The sequence below is a fragment of the Phalacrocorax aristotelis genome, chromosome Z (assembly GCF_949628215.1).
Source record: "Phalacrocorax aristotelis chromosome Z, bGulAri2.1, whole genome shotgun sequence".
In the NCBI taxonomy this organism is placed as follows: domain Eukaryota; kingdom Metazoa; phylum Chordata; class Aves; order Suliformes; family Phalacrocoracidae; genus Phalacrocorax; species Phalacrocorax aristotelis.
Window position 1 is genome coordinate 65929121 of NC_134311.1, and position 19416 is coordinate 65948536.

Consider the following 19416-nt stretch of genomic DNA (forward strand, 5'->3'; position numbering starts at 1 on the left):
CCTGCCACCAGCTGCCACCAGAGTATATTTATTTGACCTGAGCAGTGTTTCACAACCAAATTATCCAGGCTTTAAAATTGGTGTGCAATTTTTATTGAGCAGTTTCCCCACCTGCAACAGAGGTTTGTACTCCCAGTACCAGAAGGGAGGACTCCTCTGGGGATGCTCAGTCACCCACGCAGCAATGGGATAACTGGATGTACATCACGCAGGACCCACAGCTTGCAGAGTCTGGCATGTGAAACCCATACATCAGCTAATTGTGCATTTCACAGAATCACAGAATGGCAGGGGTTGAAAGGGACCTCTGGAGATCATCTCATCCAACCCCCCTGCTTGAGCAGGGACACCCAGAGCAGGGGGCACAGGAACGCATCCAGGCAGGGTTTGAATGTCTCTAGGGAAGGGACTCCACAGCCTCCCTGGGCACCCTCAAAGGAAAGAAGATTTTTCTCATGTTTAGCTGGCACTTCCTGTGTTCCAGCTTGTGCCCATCGCCCTTTATCCTGTCATTGGGCACCACTGAAAGGAGTCTGGCCCCATCCTCTTGACACCTGAACATAGCCAGGCCTGTCAGCCCTTCCTCATAAGGGAGATGCTCCAGTCCCCTGATCGTCTTGGTAGCTCTCCACTGGACTTGCTCAAGCAGTAAACTGGGGGGCCCAGAACTGGACACAGTACTCCAAATGGGGTCTCACTAGGGCAGAGTAGTGGGGAAGGATAACCTGTCTCGACCTGCTGGCCACACTCCTTTTCATGCAGCCCAGGATACCGTTGGCCGCCTTGGCCACAAGGGCACGGTGCTGGCTCAGGTCAGCTTGTTGGCCGCCAGCACTCCCAGGTCCTTCTCAGCAGAGCCGCTTTTATTTGCTAAACAACGCCAATGCCCTGAGGTTCGACTCGGCGCGCCCGTGGTGCAACAAACGGGATGAGGCTGTTGCGGGGGGAGGATGCGGGGCAGGGCAGGGCATCCCATCCCTCGCAAAGCGATTCGGGGGACCGAGGTCTTGGGCACGCCCCGCGCTCCCCGGCCCGCCCCGCCACGGGGCTGTGGCAGGACAGGGGGCTCTCGCCGGGGCCGGGGCCCGCCTCCCGTTGCTGGGCAACCGCCCCCTCGCCTCGCCGGGGACCGGCAGCCGTCCTACTCTCACCCGCCGTCTGCAGCGCGCTCCCATTGGCTACCCCTTCGCGGCGCTCGGCTCCCATTGAGCGTCCGCCGCCTCTGCCGCGTTCTCATTGGCGCGCTGCCCTCTGGCCACGCCGCGTCACTTTCTCACACCATTCCCCCCGCCTTCTGAGCCGGCTGCGGGCCGGCCGGTGGGCGGGACCTGGGCGGTGGCAGCTGTGATTGGCGGGGATAGCTGCCGCTCAGAGCGCGGGCCGGTGCCCGGGCGAGGGGCTGTTTAAAGGCGCCGTACACGGGTGCCCCGTGTTTTCCCCCTGCATGCGAGCGGGCGAGAGCGCGGGACAGTGAGCGACACCTGGAGCCATCGCCTCCGACAGGTGAGGGCGGCTCGGCCATTGGGGCTGGGCGGCGGCCCCTGCCTCTCCTCTCAGCCGCGGCGTGGGGAGGGAACACGCGTGGGACGGCGGGGCTGCGGCACCGCGCGGAGCCGCCCGCGGGGCTTGAGGATGGGGCGGTGTAGCTGGGAGCGGCGCTTTCGATGGGTGCGAGCGCGTGTAAGTAGTGCCTGCAGTGCGGCAAGGGGTGGGGGGGGGGGAAGAGGGAGTGAAAAAAAAATAAAGGAAAGAAAAGGAAGAAAGGAACACCAAAAAGTGGCGCGTGTGGGTGTCCCCTGCCGTAGGTGTCCGCCCCAACGCCGCGCAGGACGGAGCATCGCTCGGGCGCTGCTTCCCGCCCGGTCCCCGGGGGAAGACCCCGGCTGGGCGACCTGCAGTGGGCAGCTGCTGCGGGGCTCCAGTGTCCCGATTATCCCCCGCTGTCGCCTCTCCGTGTCCCAACAGAGGGGCCCACCCAAGCCGGTGAGGGCGGGGCGGGCGTGCCGCCCTGCCCACGCCGCCCCACCATCGCGCGGGGCGAAGGCGGCCGGGTGCTGCCCCCGGGGACGCCATCGCCTTCTTCCATCGCGGCGTTCGTTGCACGGGTGCGGGCATCCCCACGCCAACCCGCGTTGCTGACGGCGTCGCGGACGCGCGGGCGGGTGGGATGCCCTGGCATCCCCGCGGGTGGGGCGCTGTGGGTGGGTCTTTACGAATGGATGCGAGGTACCCGCTCGGCGCTTTGGCGGATTTTTACGCGTTTTGCCAGTTTCCCACGTGGGTGCTGTCCAGCCTGCTCAGCGGTGAGCGGGATGCCAGGCTGCCGCGGTCACGCACGGCCCCTGCCGTGGCGAGTCGCAGCGGTCCGGGGAGGTAGTGACCTCTCGTGGCGCGGCGAGCGTCTTGCGCTTGGTACCTGGCAACCTTTGCGCTTTGCGGGGATAACGAGGTGTCGCTAAATGACATCAGATCTGAAGCTACCAGGTAATTGCTGTTTAACCTCTGAAAAAGAGCCACCTGCAAAGGTTCTTCCCCGCGTCCTCCCGAGGCAGAATGCCTAAGGGAGTTATCAAAGGCAACGCCTGTAGCAAATGGGCCGGGGGCTCATTTTGTAACCTGCAGTCAAGTGTTCTGGGCGAGTTAAAAACATAAGCAGGAAATTAAAAAAAGTCAATTTATCAACAGAATATTCTCAGGTTTTTAACAAGGCTGCCAGCTGCTGTGAGAGAGCGCATGTCTGGCAACACTCGCAAAAGCAGTGGCTGTTTGATACTGCCCTTTCATTCCCTGCAGAACCCTGAGGGGGCACAAAACAAAGACGGTTTCTCATTTCTTTATATCAAAGCGTTTGGTGTTCTCAGCCTTTTACAAGAAATCATACTTTTGAGCACTCTTCCGTTTTCGGTAAAGACTCGATGTGCTGTCGTTTGCGTTTGACTGGGAGGACAAAGGGCTGTTTGTCTTACAGGAAAAAATTTGTTTACCTGATGTAATGACTGACTGACTTATGTCATATGCCCCATTTTCCTCAGTGATCAGAGCAAGCTCACGAGGGGGCGTTTGTCAGTGTGGTACAGCCCAATAGCCCCAGCTGCTGCTACGCTGGGGCTATGGGGTGAGCCGGGTATGACTATACAATGGGAAGAGCCTCCCTGTAGTTGTCTTCTGCAGAAAGTTTTCTGGCAAGAGAACTGCAGCGAGCAATATGAATTAAATACCAAGGTTTGATCTCAAAGTCTTGTAAGGAGCAAGCACAGAGCAGAGTGCTTTCCTCAGCCTTCACTGATAACCAAGTCCTCCTGGCACACTGAGTTGCCTAGTAATTTGCTGCCCAGTTAAAAGCCCTGTGGTGGCTACAGGTCTAGTTATGTGCTTCGTGAGTTGCCTCCTCATGTGTGACTTCATTAAAATGAAGGCCCTGGGACGCTGCAGCCTCCAATGCTGAGCTTTCTGGCCCTGTGAGCAGAGGTGAGCTCTGCTCTGGGTACAAGGCTCACCCGCGGGGTGGCTGCCAGACACTGCTGAGCTGGCAGGCGTCTGCCTTTCCTTTTTGTCCTCCTTTGGATAAAGTGAGGTGTTTTGTACCAAAAGGAGATCTAGACCCCAAAGTCCTTTTCCCAGCTGGTACCTCATGATCCCACTGTCAGTGGTGTGTCTTGCATTCATATGGGGAGATGGAAAGCATCCTGTCTCCCCCGCAATGCCTATGCAGATTTGGGGTAAAATGCAGCTCTCGGAGCAGGTTTTGGACCTCAGCGCTGCTGTGCATCCCCAGGAGGTGTGACTTGCTCGTGGTGCTGCCAAGAGGTTACGTGAGCCAGAGCGCCGCGCTCCCTTCCCTGGCTGAGGCTCTAGGGAAGCAGTGGCGGCCACTCCGTTGCTAACAGCATCAATCTGCTGGTGTGCCGTGGCAAATCCCTCACCCTGCGCACCAGCTTTCCAGAGGCAGAAGTTATGACGGGTTTGTTGCTTTTTTGTTTTTGCAATCCACCTAGTTTAAAACAAGAGACGGCACTGCTCACCATGGTGAATAGAGGAATTGAGAAATTTTAAAAACAAAATGCAAATAGAAGTGAGGTGCCACCAGGATGGAGTTGCCCGTGGACAGGGGTTGTCAAAAAAAAAAAAAAGGCAAAAAAAACCCCAAACCGGGAATTTTGGGTGCTGGTGGGTTTTAAGTTGTTTATTGTTGGCTTTTTGTTTGTCTGTTTTGTGTGCGTGGTGCTGCCGGGGTTTATCCGGCAAGGTAGTTAAGGCAACGACACTGCCAACGCCCCGAGGTGACGCCGCTGGGGGTGCGGGCGGGCTGGGCCCGATCCTGACCCTGCCGGCACCGCCGCGGACGGGGCGGGCTCCCCGCGCCTGCGCACTCCCCGCCCGCCCGGGACGCCGCGGCGCGCATGCGCGGGCTGCCGCGCCGGCAGCCGGCGATGGGATTTCGCAGCGTGTGAGGGCCCGGGGCGGTGGCGCGCGGCGGGGGGCGGGCGGCGGGCGGTCCTCGCGCTCCGGTGGCCCCGCGCTGCGGGTGGGACGCGGCGTGACCCCCCCCACGCGCCACCCCGGTGGCGCCTCGCCGACTCCCCGGCCGGGTCCCGGCTAACCTTGAGGCGTTTTTGGGCGGGGGGGGGGGGGGGGGTGGGGGTGTGCCCGGCGCCCTCGGGCGGGGACGGGCGGCGGTCGCCTGAGGTGAGGTCCTTCGTGACAGGGTCACGGGGAAAGAGATCCCGGTGGGTCACGGGACGCGGACGAGCGGACTCGATGGGGTGGGCTTGGGCGGCGGGCGGGTACGCGGGCACCGGGAAATGGGCTGGTTTTGCTTAAAATCGCGGTGTCGCGCTGGGCGGCGCTTCGGCGGGCGGCTCTGAACAGCTGTTTTCTCCCGTTTCCACACTTTAATATGAATAAAGGCTGCAAGAGAAATACTTAAAAAGTAAATAGATTATTTTAGGTACCTCATAGGTGTGGCTGAAGCTTTGTTAGAGGCAATCAAAATGAATGGCGAGCTGTGTGCTCTTCCTGCAGGGTTTACACAAGACTGTGCCTGTAACAGAAAACGTACTTAATCTTTCCTAAGGCTTGTCTTTATATGCATCCTGTAAACTCCTGGTTCCTGCAGAGAGGCGTTACTCCTTACGCAGCTCTGCGTGCCTTTATGGGAGGCATTGGGTAAGGTCAGTGTGGCGGCTCTTGCGGCTGGGCACAGAAGGGCAGGTGCTGAGCAGGAGTGCGGGATGGTGCCTTTCTGGGCAGTACGGATAGCCCTGAAGGAATAGGATGTGGTATATCCTAGAGGGTAGCAAGCCCTCAAATGTAGTGACAGTAAAGTTATGGGGTTAGCCTAAGAGAACTTGGTTTATCAGAGTGAACCATTGTGTGTTCATCCCAGCCTTTGAAATATTCCTCCAGGCCTGGAATTAGGGGTTCCAGTGTTCTGGAATGACAAAACAGAGCATGCTTAAAACAAACAAACAAAAAAAAACCACAGAAAAAAATTCTGGTGTCTTTGTTGCATTTATAAACAAAATGGAGCAGCCTAGATCATTTTGTTTAAAAATAATTTTGAAAAGCCCTGGCCTGTGTTAGGGCAGAGATTTCCTGGTAAGAATAATTTTTAAACTTCTCAAATAGCAACATTAAAAAAAAAAAAATCCAACATTTCTACCTTGGTTGTGTAAAATTGAGACTTTGCATATAAGGAAAAGTAGAATCATGAACATTAATTTCTGAAACACTTAACGCTTGTTAAGCCTGCATTTTGCTTCAGTGAAATAACTTGGGCATAAGTGACATCTGTTCATCCCCAGTACTGAATTTTGTATTCTCACTTAAAAGTACCTCTAAGTTTTGTAACATTTTATATTGATGTTTACAGTAGGCTCAGGCCAAAGTCTCCCTGGAGTCAAAGGCTTGCCTTCTGCAAATTACATTGTACGATATCTGATATTTAAACTTTTTCTATAATCCCACAGAAAATGAAAGTAGGTCTCAAAATGGATGTGAATAAATCAGCTCTTTTTGTGGTTTTCTTTTTTTTTTTCTTAAAGATCTACCACAATGCCTGGGTCTCTTCCAGTGAATGCCGAGTCCTGTTGGCCCAAAGATGTGGGAATTGTTGCACTGGAAATATATTTTCCCTCTCAGTATGTTGACCAGACAGAGCTGGAGAAGTATGATGGTGTGGATGCTGGGAAGTACACCATTGGGCTAGGCCAGTCAAAGATGGGCTTCTGCTCCGACCGGGAGGATATTAATTCTCTCTGCTTGACTGTGGTTCAGAAGCTTATGGAGAGGAACAGCCTTTCCTATGATTGTATTGGGAGATTAGAAGTTGGAACGGAGACGATAATTGATAAATCAAAATCTGTGAAGACTGTCCTGATGCAGCTTTTTGAAGAATCTGGTAACACGGATGTAGAAGGGATTGACACCACCAACGCGTGCTATGGAGGCACTGCTGCTCTTTTTAATGCTGTTAATTGGATTGAGTCCAGTTCTTGGGATGGTAAGTTCAGCGTATCTTCCTGAAAAGTTACATCATCCTTTTGTCTGGGGTTGTTTGCCTTATAATGACTATGTTCAGGTTTAACTATGTAAAACCCAGAAGGTAAACTACTTTTCTTCAGAAGTCTTTCTTAAATGCTCTGGGCATTCACCACTAGTTCAAGTACTGCAAAAAGTAATGACATGGGTAATAATCACTGGTCTTTTCCTGTAAATTTTGGTGGCTGCCAAGAAATGGAAATTTGGGGGAAAAGTCAGGATTGAAGAGACTTTTAATCTTGGGGTCATCTCGTCTATCACCAAAGTCTAAAAATTGCAGACAGATATGAGAATGTGCTAGGTTCTTGCCTATTTCTCATGGTTACTTGTGTGTGTTTCTGACAGGACGTTATGCACTTGTTGTTGCTGGAGACATAGCTGTGTATGCCACTGGAAATGCCAGACCGACAGGTGGAGCTGGTGCTGTTGCTATGCTGGTTGGTCCAAATGCTCCGTTAATTTTTGAGAGAGGTTAGTCCTGTGAGAAAACAAATACTGCTCAGCCAGATAACGGGGGACGGGCTGCAGAGAGATCCGGTTTTTTGTGGGTTGCTGGAGGGCTGGGTTAACTCATACTAACATCAGAAATGGTGCTTTGCCTCCTCCTTCTCTGGGCTAACTTGGCCAAGTCCTGTTACAGGAGGCAGCGAGAAACAATTAGAGATGCTCCTGTCTGTTTATTTCCTTGGGGATCCTCCAATAAAATTGACAAAGAATGGACCAGAGCTGAAAAACACAGTGCTCTACTTCCAAGGCAAAATTATTAAAATAATTTGTGTTTGTTATGCTCAGTCCAACTGTACTTAACAGGCAGTTGAGAACAGTGTGAAATGTTACTTGAAAGGGCCTGAAGTGCTGTGAAAACCTGCTTGACTGCAGCCAGATATTGCTTGTTTACCCATGTGTGTTTAGTGATGTATTCAAACTGACCCAAAGCAGCTAATAAAACAATTTTCAACTTTTGTCAATTTATGTCCATCAGGGTTGCGTGGAACCCACATGCAGCATGCGTATGACTTCTATAAACCAGACATGGTCTCTGAATATCCTGTAGTTGATGGCAAACTATCTATACAGTGCTACCTCAGTGCACTAGATCGCTGCTATACAGTCTATCGCAACAAAATCCATGCCCAGTGGCAAAAGGGTATGTATCTTCACCTGATGATACTGCAAGACCTGGCAAATACTGGAATGTGTAACTACATGGACAATGTATTTTCAGGTTTCAGCATCCAACCTAAAGAGTAGTATACAGTCCCTTTCTTTGTGCTTGTGTGTTCTGAGGCAATTGAAACGTTGGCTTTCTCCTGTAAGACTGTCTAATTTCTGTTCTGGTATGGTGAAGTACCTGACTGTCAATAAGGCATCGCCTCTACAGGCTTTCGTTGGCATAATGTATAATACCTTGCTTAAAAGCATGTCATTCCCTGCTCTGCCGAGGCTGTTAAGATATTGAGGTGAATATTTATGTTATATAATGATACTGAATTTTTTTTTTTGCCCTATATGTTTAGTAATTGCTTCACTCATATTAAGCACAGGTGTGAAGATTAGATAGTTAAATGAAGCAGATTATTTATTATGTCAAAATGCTGGGTAGAAATATGGAGATTTTGTTAAGCTTATAGTTTTTTCTTTTAGAAGAAGGGGAAGCGTTCTTAATTGGTGCACAAGACCAGTAAAACCCCCCAATTTTTAAACTGAAGTAGCAGCAGTGTTCTAAATGACCTTGACAGCGATAGACAGTCTTAAGGTTGTCTCTTGTTTGCTGATGTGTTACAATGACTGGTATCCTGCCATTACCCTATTTTTATTTTCATAGTTGAAGTGAGTACTAAACATAATTTGTAACACAATGTTTCTGCCACTTCCAGAGGGGACAGACAGACGTTTCACCTTGAATGACTTTGGATTCATGATCTTTCATTCTCCCTACTGTAAACTGGTACAGAAGTCTGTGGCTAGGCTATTGCTGAATGATTTTCTCAGTGACCAGAACCCGGAAACAGCAAACAGTGTTTTCAGTGGTCTGGAAGCTTTCAGGTGAGAACGGCTGCTGTCCTCCTTATTCATGTAGCCTTAATTTGTTGAACATCCAAGGGGTGTTTTTTACTTTCTGCTATCTTAGTGACTGTTTCTGAACTTTACTTATTTTTTGTTGATAGGGATGTAAAACTCGAAGATACATACTTTGACAGAGATGTGGAAAAAGCTTTTATGAAAGCCAGTGCAGAGCTCTTCAATCAGAAAACCAAAGCTTCGTTACTTGTATCGAATCAGAATGGAAATATGTATACCCCTTCAGTCTATGGTTGCCTTGCCTCTCTTCTAGCCCAGTAAGCATAACATTGGAACAAAAGTCATAGCTTTTCATATGTAGGGTCATAAAAGGTTTTTGTTTTGGCAAACATTTTCCTCCTAGATTGCTAATAAAAAACTACTACAAAAATGTTCTGCACACACGATCAGTTCAGGTGGCAAGCAGATTCAAAATTTCTGTGTCAGAAGCTGATCTGAAACAGCTCCTTACTGCCTTCCAAAGTAGGATCTTACCTGTAAGATGGTGTCTTAGAGAAAAAAAAAGAAGGAAAAACCAAAGCAAACCCACTGCGGAAAAGAGAATCAGAATGCCTTCTCTGTTGCACTATAGTATGCAAAGCCAAATTAAATTTAGTATTTACTTTATAATTTTCTCCTTTTTTTTGTAATGACAGACTTCTACAAAATCATGTTGAGTTTAAATATCTCGGATCCTTTTTTCTTTATTCTGACTTTGCCTTTCAAGATGCGGTTGTTCATTTTAGGATTTAGGTCACTTAAGAATGAAAACTGGCTGCTTTCTAGAGAACAATATCCTGGGCATTTCTTTGCTCTGTTTCGTTTAGGCAGCTTTGAAACTCATCACATAGCAGCAGTATTTGAAGTGGTATCTTTAAGGCATCATTTATGCACAGAGCATACTAAGTGTGTATTATAGTCAATACAATTTGCAGGCTGCTTTTCCTAAGCTAGCTGCAGTTTCTATTTATTTAAAATAGGCACCTTGGCTTATTTCTCACTTTATACAACTGTTGCTTGATTTGCAGGTACTCCCCAGAGCAGCTCGCGGGGCAGAGAATCAGTGTGTTCTCATATGGCTCTGGTTTTGCTGCTACACTGTATTCCATCAGAGTTACACAGGATGCTACTCCTGGTGAGTGAAAGGAAGAGATGTTAATTAGCTGCCTTGCACAGCTCACCTCTAAATGCATTGTTACACTATGCACTACACACTTAATGCTTTACACAGTACTTACACACTGTAATTAACCCTCAGAATGATGTCTAATGATGGTAATGTTAAGATGTTCCAGCTCCAGGGAACACTTAAGTGTCTCCTTGGGCAAATAAATAATTTTCAAACTCTGTTAATGTTTAGATTGAGTAAGTGGGAATGTTTTTAAATGACTAAAAAGCTTCTGTAATGCAAGATATTTTGAATGGACTTGAAATGTTACCGTGCTAGTGTGCAGTTCTCAGCACTGGGCTACCTTACATCATGGTTTTCTATTGTAGGCTCTGCACTGGACAAAATAACTGCCAGCCTTTCTGATCTCAAAACAAGACTTGACTCAAGAAAATGCATTGCACCTGATGTCTTTGCTGAAAACATGAAGATTAGGCAGGAAACACATCATTTGGGTAAGAACTTCATAAATAGAAATCATTCCTAGTCATACAACAAAATGCTCATCACTTGATTCACATGAGTTTAAATGATTAGGCTGTAGAATGATGGAAGAGACCTACTGTCGTGGTTTAGCCGGCAGCTTAGCCCCACACAGCCACTCGCTCACTCCCCCACTGGTAGATGGGGGAGCGAATCAGAAGGGTAACACTCATGGGTTGGGATAAGAACACTTTAATCATTAAAATTAAAAGAAACAACAACAGAAATGCAATGTAAAGGAGAACAACGAGAGGCGCAAAGCCCCGGGGGAGGGGGGGAAGGGAGGGGAGAGGGGGAACGAACCGCCGGAACAAACAGCACGCGCCGCAGCCGCTCACCGCCTGCCGACCCAATGCCGCGCCGCTCCCACGCTGCCACTGCCCCCCGCCCCCTCAATATACTGGTCATGATGTCATGTGGTATGGAATGAACCTGCCATTGGCCAGTCGGGGTCAGCCGCCCCGACCACAGCCCTGCCCCTCCCAGCCCCCCCTGCCACGCGGCAGAGCACGGGGAGCTGGAAAGGTAGCCGACCCCCACAGTGAGGAGAATTAACCCCTTCTCAGCCAAAACCAGCACATTCTGCACCCCCTTATTCCATACCGTTTACACCATGCCCGTGTCCCATACGATGCAATACAACCGTACCAACCACCACTCCTCCCCTTCCCATCCTTTAACATAATACACAGACATCGTTCCCTTAGTTCATGGACCTTCCCTGTAAAATGTCAATTAAAATGTCCATTGAGTTCACGCAGTCCATGACTCTGGGCTCCATCTGTTGTATCAGTCTTTCAGGGTGGAAGAGATGGTGTGTGGTGTTGGGTTGCTGCACACCGAGTCAGTCATCGTTCCATCACTGCTCCACGGCTTGTTTCATAGTTTGTCTGCCATGGGTTGGGAGGCTCGTACTCTGATATCATTGATACAACACAGAGGTGACACACAATATTATATAGCAGTTCACATTGTGCCATTCAGTTCATTGACTGTTTTCGCCCAAAATCAAATCCCCTTGAGGCACACATCGGATTTCTCCATCCTCCCGCATCATCCACCAAGTGCAACCAGGTCCTCGAGCAAAAGCAATCGCACGAATGGGTTTGCCTTTGCCGGAGGCAGGAAGAACCCAGACTGTTTTGCCCAGCATAATTTTTGCATGCACTATAGGGACTCCATCCCCTTCCACAGAATGTAGGATTTCTGGCTGGGCAGGGCCAGCTCGGTTGGCAGATCCCTTCATGTTGACTAACCAGGTGGCTTTCGCTAAATGTGTATCCTAGTGCTTGAATGTCCCACCCCCCCATTGCTCTCAGTGTAGTTTTTAACAGTCCATTGTACCGTTCAATTTTCCCAGAGGCTGGTGCATGATAGGGGATGTGATACACCCACACAATGCCATGCTCTCTGGCCCAGGTGTCTATGAGGCTATTTCGGAAATGAGTCCCGTTGTCTGATTCAATGATCTCTGGGGTGCCGTGTCGCCACAGGACTTGTTTTTCGAGACCCAGGATAGTGTTCCGGGCAGTGGCGTGGGGCACAGGATATGTTTCCAGCCAGCCAGTCGTTGTTTCCACCATTGTAAGCACATGGCGCTTGCCTTGGTGGTTTTGTGGGAGTGTGATATAGTCAATTTGCCAGGCCTCCCTGTATTTATATTTCAGCCATCATCCCCCACACCACAGAGGCTTTACCCGCTTCGCTTGCTTGATTGCGGCGCATGTTTCACGTTCATGGATAACCTGCGCAATAACATCCATGGTCAAGTCCACCCTCGGTCACCTGCCGATCTGTGTGTTGTATCTCTCCCTTGATGGCCTGAGGTGTCATGGGCCCATCGAGCTAGAAAAAATTCACCCTTATGTTGCCAGTCCAGATCCACCTGAGCCACTTCCATCTCAGCAACCTGATCCACCTGCTGGTTGTTCTGATGTTCTTCAGTGGCCGGACTCTTGGGGACGTGAGCATCCACATGGTGTACCTTTATGACCAGTTTCTCTGCCCGGGCAGCAATATCTTGCCACAATGTGACAGCCCAGATGGGTTTGCCTCTGCGCTGCCAGTTGCTTTGCTTCCGCTGCTGCAGCCAGCCCCACAGGGCATTTGCCACCACCCAGGAGTCAATATAGAGATAGAGCACTGGCCGCTTTTTCCATTCAGCGATGTCTAAGGCCAGCTGGATGGCCTTTACCTCTGCAAACTGGCTCGATTCACCTTCTCCTTCAGCAGTTCCTGCTACTTGTCGTGTAGGGCTCCATACAGCAGCCTTCCATCTCTGATGCTTTCCCACAAGGCAACAGGACCCATCAGTGAACAGGGCATATTGCTTCTCATTTAGGGGCAGTTCGTTATAGAGTGGGGCTTCTTCAGCACGTGTCACCTCCTCCTCTGGTGATAATCCAAAGTCTTTGCCTGCTGGCCAGTCCATGATCACTTCCAAGATTCCTGGGTGACTGGGGTTTCCTCCTCGAGCCCGCTGGGTGATCAGTGCAACCCGTCTACTGCATGTAGCATCAGTTGCATGGTGTGTGGAGGGGACCTTTCCTTTGAGCATCCGGCCCAGCACCGGCAGTCGGGGTGCCAGGAGCAGCTGTGCCTCAGTACCAACCACTTCTGAAGCAGCTCGAACCCCTTCATATGCTGCCAATATCTCTTTTTCAGTTGGAGTATAGTGGGCTTCGGACCCTCTGTATCCCCGACTCCAAAACCCTAGGGGTTGACCCCGGGTCTCCCCATGTGCTTTCTGCCAGAGGCTCCAGGTAGGGCCATTCTCCCCGGCTGCAGTGTAGAGCACATTTTTACATCTTGTCCTGCCCGGACTGGCCCAAGAGCTACTGCATGAACTATTTCTCGTTTAATCTGTTCAAAGGCTTGTTGTTGCTCAGGGCCCCATTTGAAATCATTCTTTTTCCGGGTCACTTGATAGAGAGGGCTTACGATCAGACTGTAATGTGGAATATGCATTCTCCAAAAACTCACAATGCCCAAGAAAGCTTGTGTTTCCTTTTTGCTAGTTGGTGGAGACATGGCTGCTATTTTGTTGATCACATCCATTGGAATCTGGCGACAACCATCTTGCCATTTGATTCCTAAGAACTGGATTTCTCATGCAGGTCCCTTCACCTTGCTTTGTTTTATGGCAAAACCAGCTTTCAGGAGGATTTGGACTATTTTCTTCACTTTCTCAAAATGTTCTTCTGCTGTGTTGCTCCACACAATGATGTCATCAATGTATTGAAGGTGTTCCGAAGCTCCACCCTGTTCCAGTACAGTCTGGATCAGTCCATTACAAATGGCAGGGCTGTGTTTCCACCCCTGGGGCAGTCGATTCCAGGTGTACTGGACATCCCTCCAAGTGAAAGCAAACTGTGGCCTGCACTCTGCGGCCAGAGGGATTGAGAAGAATGCATTAGCAATATCAGTTGTGGCATACCACTTGGCTGCCTTTGACTCCAGTTCGTACTGAAGTTGTAGCATGTCTGGCACAGCAGCACTCAACAGTGGAGTGACTTCGTTCAGGCCACAATAGTCTACTGTTGTCTCCACTCTCCATTAGACTTCCGCACTGGCCATATGGGACTGTTAAAGGGTGAGCAGGTCTTACTGATCACGCCTTGGCTCTCCAGTCAGTGAATAAGCTCATGTGTGGGAATCAGAGAGTCTCTGTTGGTGCGATATTGCTGCCGGTGCACTCTTGTGGTGGCGATTGGCACCTGTTGTTCTTCGACCTTCAGCAACCCCACAACAGAAGGGTCCTTCGAGAGACTGGGCAAGGCGGACAGCTGTTTAATTTCCTCTGTCTCCAAGGCAGCTACACCAAAGGCCACTTGTACCCTTTTGGGTCCTTGAAATACCCTCTCCTGAGATAGTCTGCGCCAAGGATGCACAGAGCCTCCGGGCCAGTCACAATGGGGTGCTTCTGCCACTCATTCCCGGTTAGGCTCACTTCGGCCTCCAGTACAGTTAGCTCTTGGGATCCCCCTGTCACTCCAGCAATGCTGATGGGTTCTGCCCTTATATAGTTTGATGGCATTAAGGTGCACTGTGCGCCGGTGTCCACTAAAGCTTTATACTCCTGTGGGTCGGACGTGCCAGGCCATCGGATCCACACAGTCCAGTAAGCCCGGTTATCCCTTTCCTCCACCCGGCTGGAGGCAGGGCCCCTCTAGTCCTGATCATGATAGTCACAACTCACTTCCTGTAAATGTGGATCAGGGGTCCCTCTATTATGCTTAGAAATAAAGTCAGCGCTTCTACTCCTCTGTCTGGGGACCTGCTCACTGGAAACTGGAGCAGCAGCTTTCCTGGAAGAGCCTCCCTGAGTGACTGTTCTTCCTTGCAGTTCATGTACTTGTGCCTGTAGGGTCGAAGCAGGCTTGCCATCCCACCTCCTCATGTCCTCTCCGTGGTCACGCAGGTAGAACCATAGGGTGGCCCGTGGTGTGTATCCCCTTCTTTGAGCCAAAGGTCGTTTATTCCCAACAGCTGAGACACTGCTCTGTCGAGGTGGGGAGTAGGACAGATCTTCTCTGAGTTGCTGGACCTCTTGGGATAGTTTCTCCACAGCAGAGACAAGCGAGGAAGAGATATTTGCTTCATAATCCCGGAGTCTATCAATCACCTCTGCCACCGTTGGTGTCTCGTCATCTTTCCAGGACATCACTGCCAATGAGTTTGTATGCGAAGATGGTGCGCTCCGTACAAACTTCCGCCACATGGGTTGTGTGCACTCGGCTTCATCTGGATCTTTGGATGACCGTTGATCGTCCAGGTCACCATAAATCACCTCAAGCACAGCTAATTCCCTTAGATACTGGATGCCTTTCTCCATAGTTGTCCATTTTCCTGGGCGATATGTAACATCTTCTTTAAAGGGATACCTTTCCTTCACTCCAGACAGGAGTCGCCTCCAGAGGCTGAGGGCTTGTGGTTTTTTTCCAATTGCTTTGTCAACACCCCCTTCCCCAGAAAGGGATCCCAGTTTTTTGGCTTCTTTTCCCTCTAGTTCCAGGCTGCTGGCCCCATTATCCCAGCATCGGAGCAGCCAGGTGACAATGTGCTCACCTGAACCACGGCTACAATCTTTTCGCATATCTCGCAACTCGCTCAAGGACAGGGATCGGGTGGTCTCTATTTCATTTATTACTTCTTCCTCCTCTCCCCGTGATGGCCCTGGTTCTTCATCATCCCGTTCTAGACGAGTTGATGTCCGCTTCCAATATTTCATCTTGTGTATGGGGGCAACTGATACTGGTACGGGTTTATTTTCTGAGCCAGCTCCAGTACTTGTTGTGGGGGTTTGAGTGGCTGCAGTGCCTGTTGTCAGGGCTGGATTGTCTGCAGTGCCAGTCACTTTGCATTTCAATCCAGAGACATTCTCTTCCCCTTGGGGGCACTGAATACTGTTGAGCAGGGCTCGGTATGCATGGGCCAGACCCCAGCATGTTGCAGTTATCTGTGTCTCTCTGGAGTGCCCAGCATAACAACATACTTTCTCCAAATATTCTACTAGTTTTTTAGGATTCTGCACTTGTTCGGGGGTGAAACTCCAAAACACTGGGGGTGCCCACTGCCCTAGGTATTTGCCCATGCTATCCCACATGCCCTGCCACTCATAACTATCAAGCCTCCGGGCAGATTTCTGGGTGATATTCTTAAGTTGCTTAGTCAAAACCAAAACAACATGCCCAAAAACTAACAATAAGTGCACCTTAACCACCCAAGGATGTTCAAGATACAAAAAGGTTGTAGTAACAAAGGCACAGACATCACAGAACAAAGTTGCAAAGGTACAATTCTGTATTTCCTCCATACAAAATCTCTCAGAGGAGGAGGTATAATTGCTAATTGCCTCAATAAGGTGGTATCCGAAGTACAGTAACGGTTTCAGCAAAAACCCCAAATCCCAGATAAAGCTGAAAACGACTGTTTGTATAACAAATCTTGTAGGCAAAACATTACTAATCACAGCAGACTCAACAAACCAACACCGATCTTTAACACCAACTGCAAAAAGGACAACACGGTGCTGTGACCAACAGCTGTTGTTATCTCCAACCCTTGAGCCCCACGTTGGGCGCCAAAAAGACTCTCGTGGTTCAGCCGGCAGCTCAGCCCCACACAGCCGCTCGCTCACTCCCCCACCGGCAGATGGGGGAGAGAATCAGAAGGGTAACGCTCGTGGGTTGGGATAAGAACACTTTAATCATTAAAATTAAAAGAAACAACAACAGAAATGCAATGTAAAGGAGAACAACGAGAGGCGCAAAGCCCCGGGGGAGGGGGAAGGGAGGGGAGAGGGGGAACGAACCGCCGAAACAAACCGCACGCGCCGCAGCCGCCCGCCGACCCGACGCCGCGCCGCTCCCGCGCTGCCACTGCCCCCCCTCAATATACTGGTCATGATGTCACGTGGTACGGAATGAACCTGCCATTGGCCAGTCGGGGTCAGCCGCCCCGACCACAGCCCCGCCCCTCCCAGCCCCCCCCCCCCCCCCCCCGCCACACGGCAGAGCGCGGGAAGCTGGAAAGGTAGCCGACCCCCACAGTGAGGAGAATTAACGTCTTCTCAGCCAAAACCAGCACACCTACCCTTTCTACTTCTCAATGGCTTGTGTTCATTAGATATGAATGAGTGAAATGAAAATGCAGACTCTTTTTTTCCTTCCTTGCTCTGTCCGAACTGCAATGGCCTGTCTTGTGTAAAACCCTCACCAGGCACCAACTAACAGTGTGTTACTGTGGTTTTTTTTACAGCCAACTATATTCCCCAGTGTTCAGTAGAAGATCTCTTTGAGGGAACATGGTACCTTGTGCGTGTAGATGAAAAACACAGGAGAACTTATGCACGGCGTCCACTTATGGGTGATGGACCTCTGGAAGCAGGAGTTGAAGTTGTCCACCCAGGCGTTGTTCATGAGGTGAACACTCGGCGCTCTTTTAAAGTTTGATATAAGTGGTGGAATGGTTTATATGTTTGTCTTAGCATGTGCATGTATGTTAAAAGAGGAAGCAGTTATATTAAATACTTTGTTAACATATGTAACATGCAAGCCAGAAGTAAAAAAATTTGAACATGGGTTTTAAAAAGTACATGTCATCACAAGAATGAAACAAGACCAAACTGGCTGTCTTCACATAATCAGTTTGCATGGAGCATGACCAATTTGACTGACTTAAGACCGAGCCGTCCAGCATAGCATGAATGTTGTTTGAGAGTTGGAGTAGCCATGAAGTGTGAATGGCTGTGAACTAGAAAACTGTATTTAATTATTTTTTTCCCTTCTTCTTAGCACATCCCAAGCCCTGCTAAGAAAGTGCCAAGAATCCCTGCAACAACAGAATCTGAAGGCGTTACTGTTGCCATTTCCAATGGGGAACATTAAGATACCTCTGTGAGGTGGGGATGAAACACGGTGTGGGGGTAGGGTGAGAGGGAGAGCAAAAGGATTGCAGTAGTGCTGAAGCTTCAGTGTACAGTAGTATTTCACTGCAGCATGGCAAAACTGTTTAAGCTCCTTGAAAAGATTTGTTATAATACGGTGTGGTGATATTTATACTATTAAGAACACTAAAATCATTAATATACTGGAGATAGAGAGACTTGCCAGGGGCTGTGTGGGTTCCTAAATGTGTCTGAATTTTTCTAATTGCTGAGTACAAGCTGTAGTCTATTACAAGGTCTTTGTACATAGGGTAAAACCAGAATCTTCTGCTTGCTCTTTCCATGTAAAATGACTTGAAACCTACACTGTTAACCTGTACTTGTACTCAAGTGTGTGGCAAAATAGTCCAAGCTTTTAATGTTAGGGTTCTCAGTGCCTTGACAGTAAGCAGTCAATCTCCTGAACACTGCACTTCTTCTCTTTCCCTTTAACGCCTTCCCTTTCTCCTCCCAGTCTACCTCCCATCACCCCATTGCTTTGGGAGAGGTATAGAACCAGATAACACTCATTGCTGGAATAGAAAGAATATCGTGCCCTGTCAAAATGACTGGATCAAGAATGGCTAGACTCACAGGTGGCTTTCTTCCAAGAAACTCTGAGACCCCCTGTGTTATTTACTATGGAATTCCTCCTAACATCCATATTATGTGTCTTACACCTCTATTAGAAATCACAGCAGCCTGGGAGGAAAAAGGAAAAAAGAGAGGTAGCAATTTTTTTTTCCTAAAGAACAAAAAGGCTGTAATTCTTGGGTTCGTACATTTGGCACCTTTCAGGATTGTTTAGTAGAAGTATTTAAGGCAGCAGCATTTTCAAATAAAACCTCTAGATATTATGAAGCTGCTTCAATTGGCAAATGAAGGGAGGAGGATCGCTTTGTCTGGAGCTCTGGCCTTTCGCTATTCTTTATATAATAAATTTCTAAAAGGCTATTTCTAACTTTGAATTTGGCTTTGTACTTTGAAGTCCTTTTTCACTATTGGTATTATCGTAGCAATGGTTTGGTTTGGGTTTTTTTTTATCCTTTTCCCCCACACATGCAAGCTAAAAGCTATCCGTTTTGCAGGTGGTAGATACACAGTGCTAATGGGGAGTCCATTCTGGTGGATTTTTAAAGCCCAGATTGGAAATGAACTATGACATGAGCCTTGTAAGCTTGTAATATATATTTAAGTTGAGCTAATGTACAGAATTAAGTTTTGTTGAATTTTATTTCATTGCTAATTCTAGAAAGCTACATTATCTAGTATATGCTACTATCTAGTAGCAAAAACTGATTCATCTATTAAATTACAGGGTTTTCTGTGTGTAATTAAGTGTTTGTATTATCTGTCACTCACTAGGATTTGATAACTTGCTGTATTTGTACAGTCAAGCCTTGGTAAAATTGTTGTTTATTATGAATTGATGAGTACTAATCTGTTCTGCTGAAAACGATGGAGCATTGATGCATGATGATAGTGTTTGCAAGTATTTTGGTTTAGGTTGCCCTTGTGAAACTTACCTTGGCACCAGGAAAACAAATTGCCATGGAACAAGGTCCATTGCTGGCAGTGGACAAGCCAAGAAGTGAGCTACTGGCACAAAGTTAACCACAGGGACCTCACAGTCTGTGAGGCTGATCCTTTATTAAAATAAAGTTTGAGATATTTGAAACATGTTGGAGTAGTGCTGACTTGTTGAGTTTTCAGGATGCATTTGTTTTTCTTTAACAGA

The 19416-nt window shown here is 48.9% G+C and overlaps 1 protein-coding gene across 2 annotated transcripts; it reads left to right on the plus strand.

Moving 5' to 3' along the window:
• Window positions 1-1345: 1345 nt before the first annotated feature.
• HMGCS1 (3-hydroxy-3-methylglutaryl-CoA synthase 1) lies at window positions 1346-19358 on the plus strand. 2 transcript variants are annotated; one of them, XM_075079645.1, is made up of 10 exons: window positions 1346-1503; window positions 6045-6502; window positions 6886-7011; window positions 7523-7687; window positions 8418-8586; window positions 8709-8879; window positions 9630-9736; window positions 10099-10224; window positions 17012-17175; window positions 17548-19358. In XM_075079645.1, exons 2-10 carry the CDS (start codon window positions 6055-6057, stop codon window positions 17638-17640), a joined length of 1569 nt encoding a protein of 522 aa, XP_074935746.1. In that variant the 5' UTR covers window positions 1346-1503; window positions 6045-6054; the 3' UTR covers window positions 17641-19358. The 2 variants fall into 2 exon arrangements, with proteins under 2 accessions (XP_074935746.1, XP_074935745.1); XM_075079644.1 differs by lacking the exon at window positions 1346-1503 and adding an exon at window positions 4378-4447.
• Window positions 19359-19416: the final 58 nt, after the last annotated feature.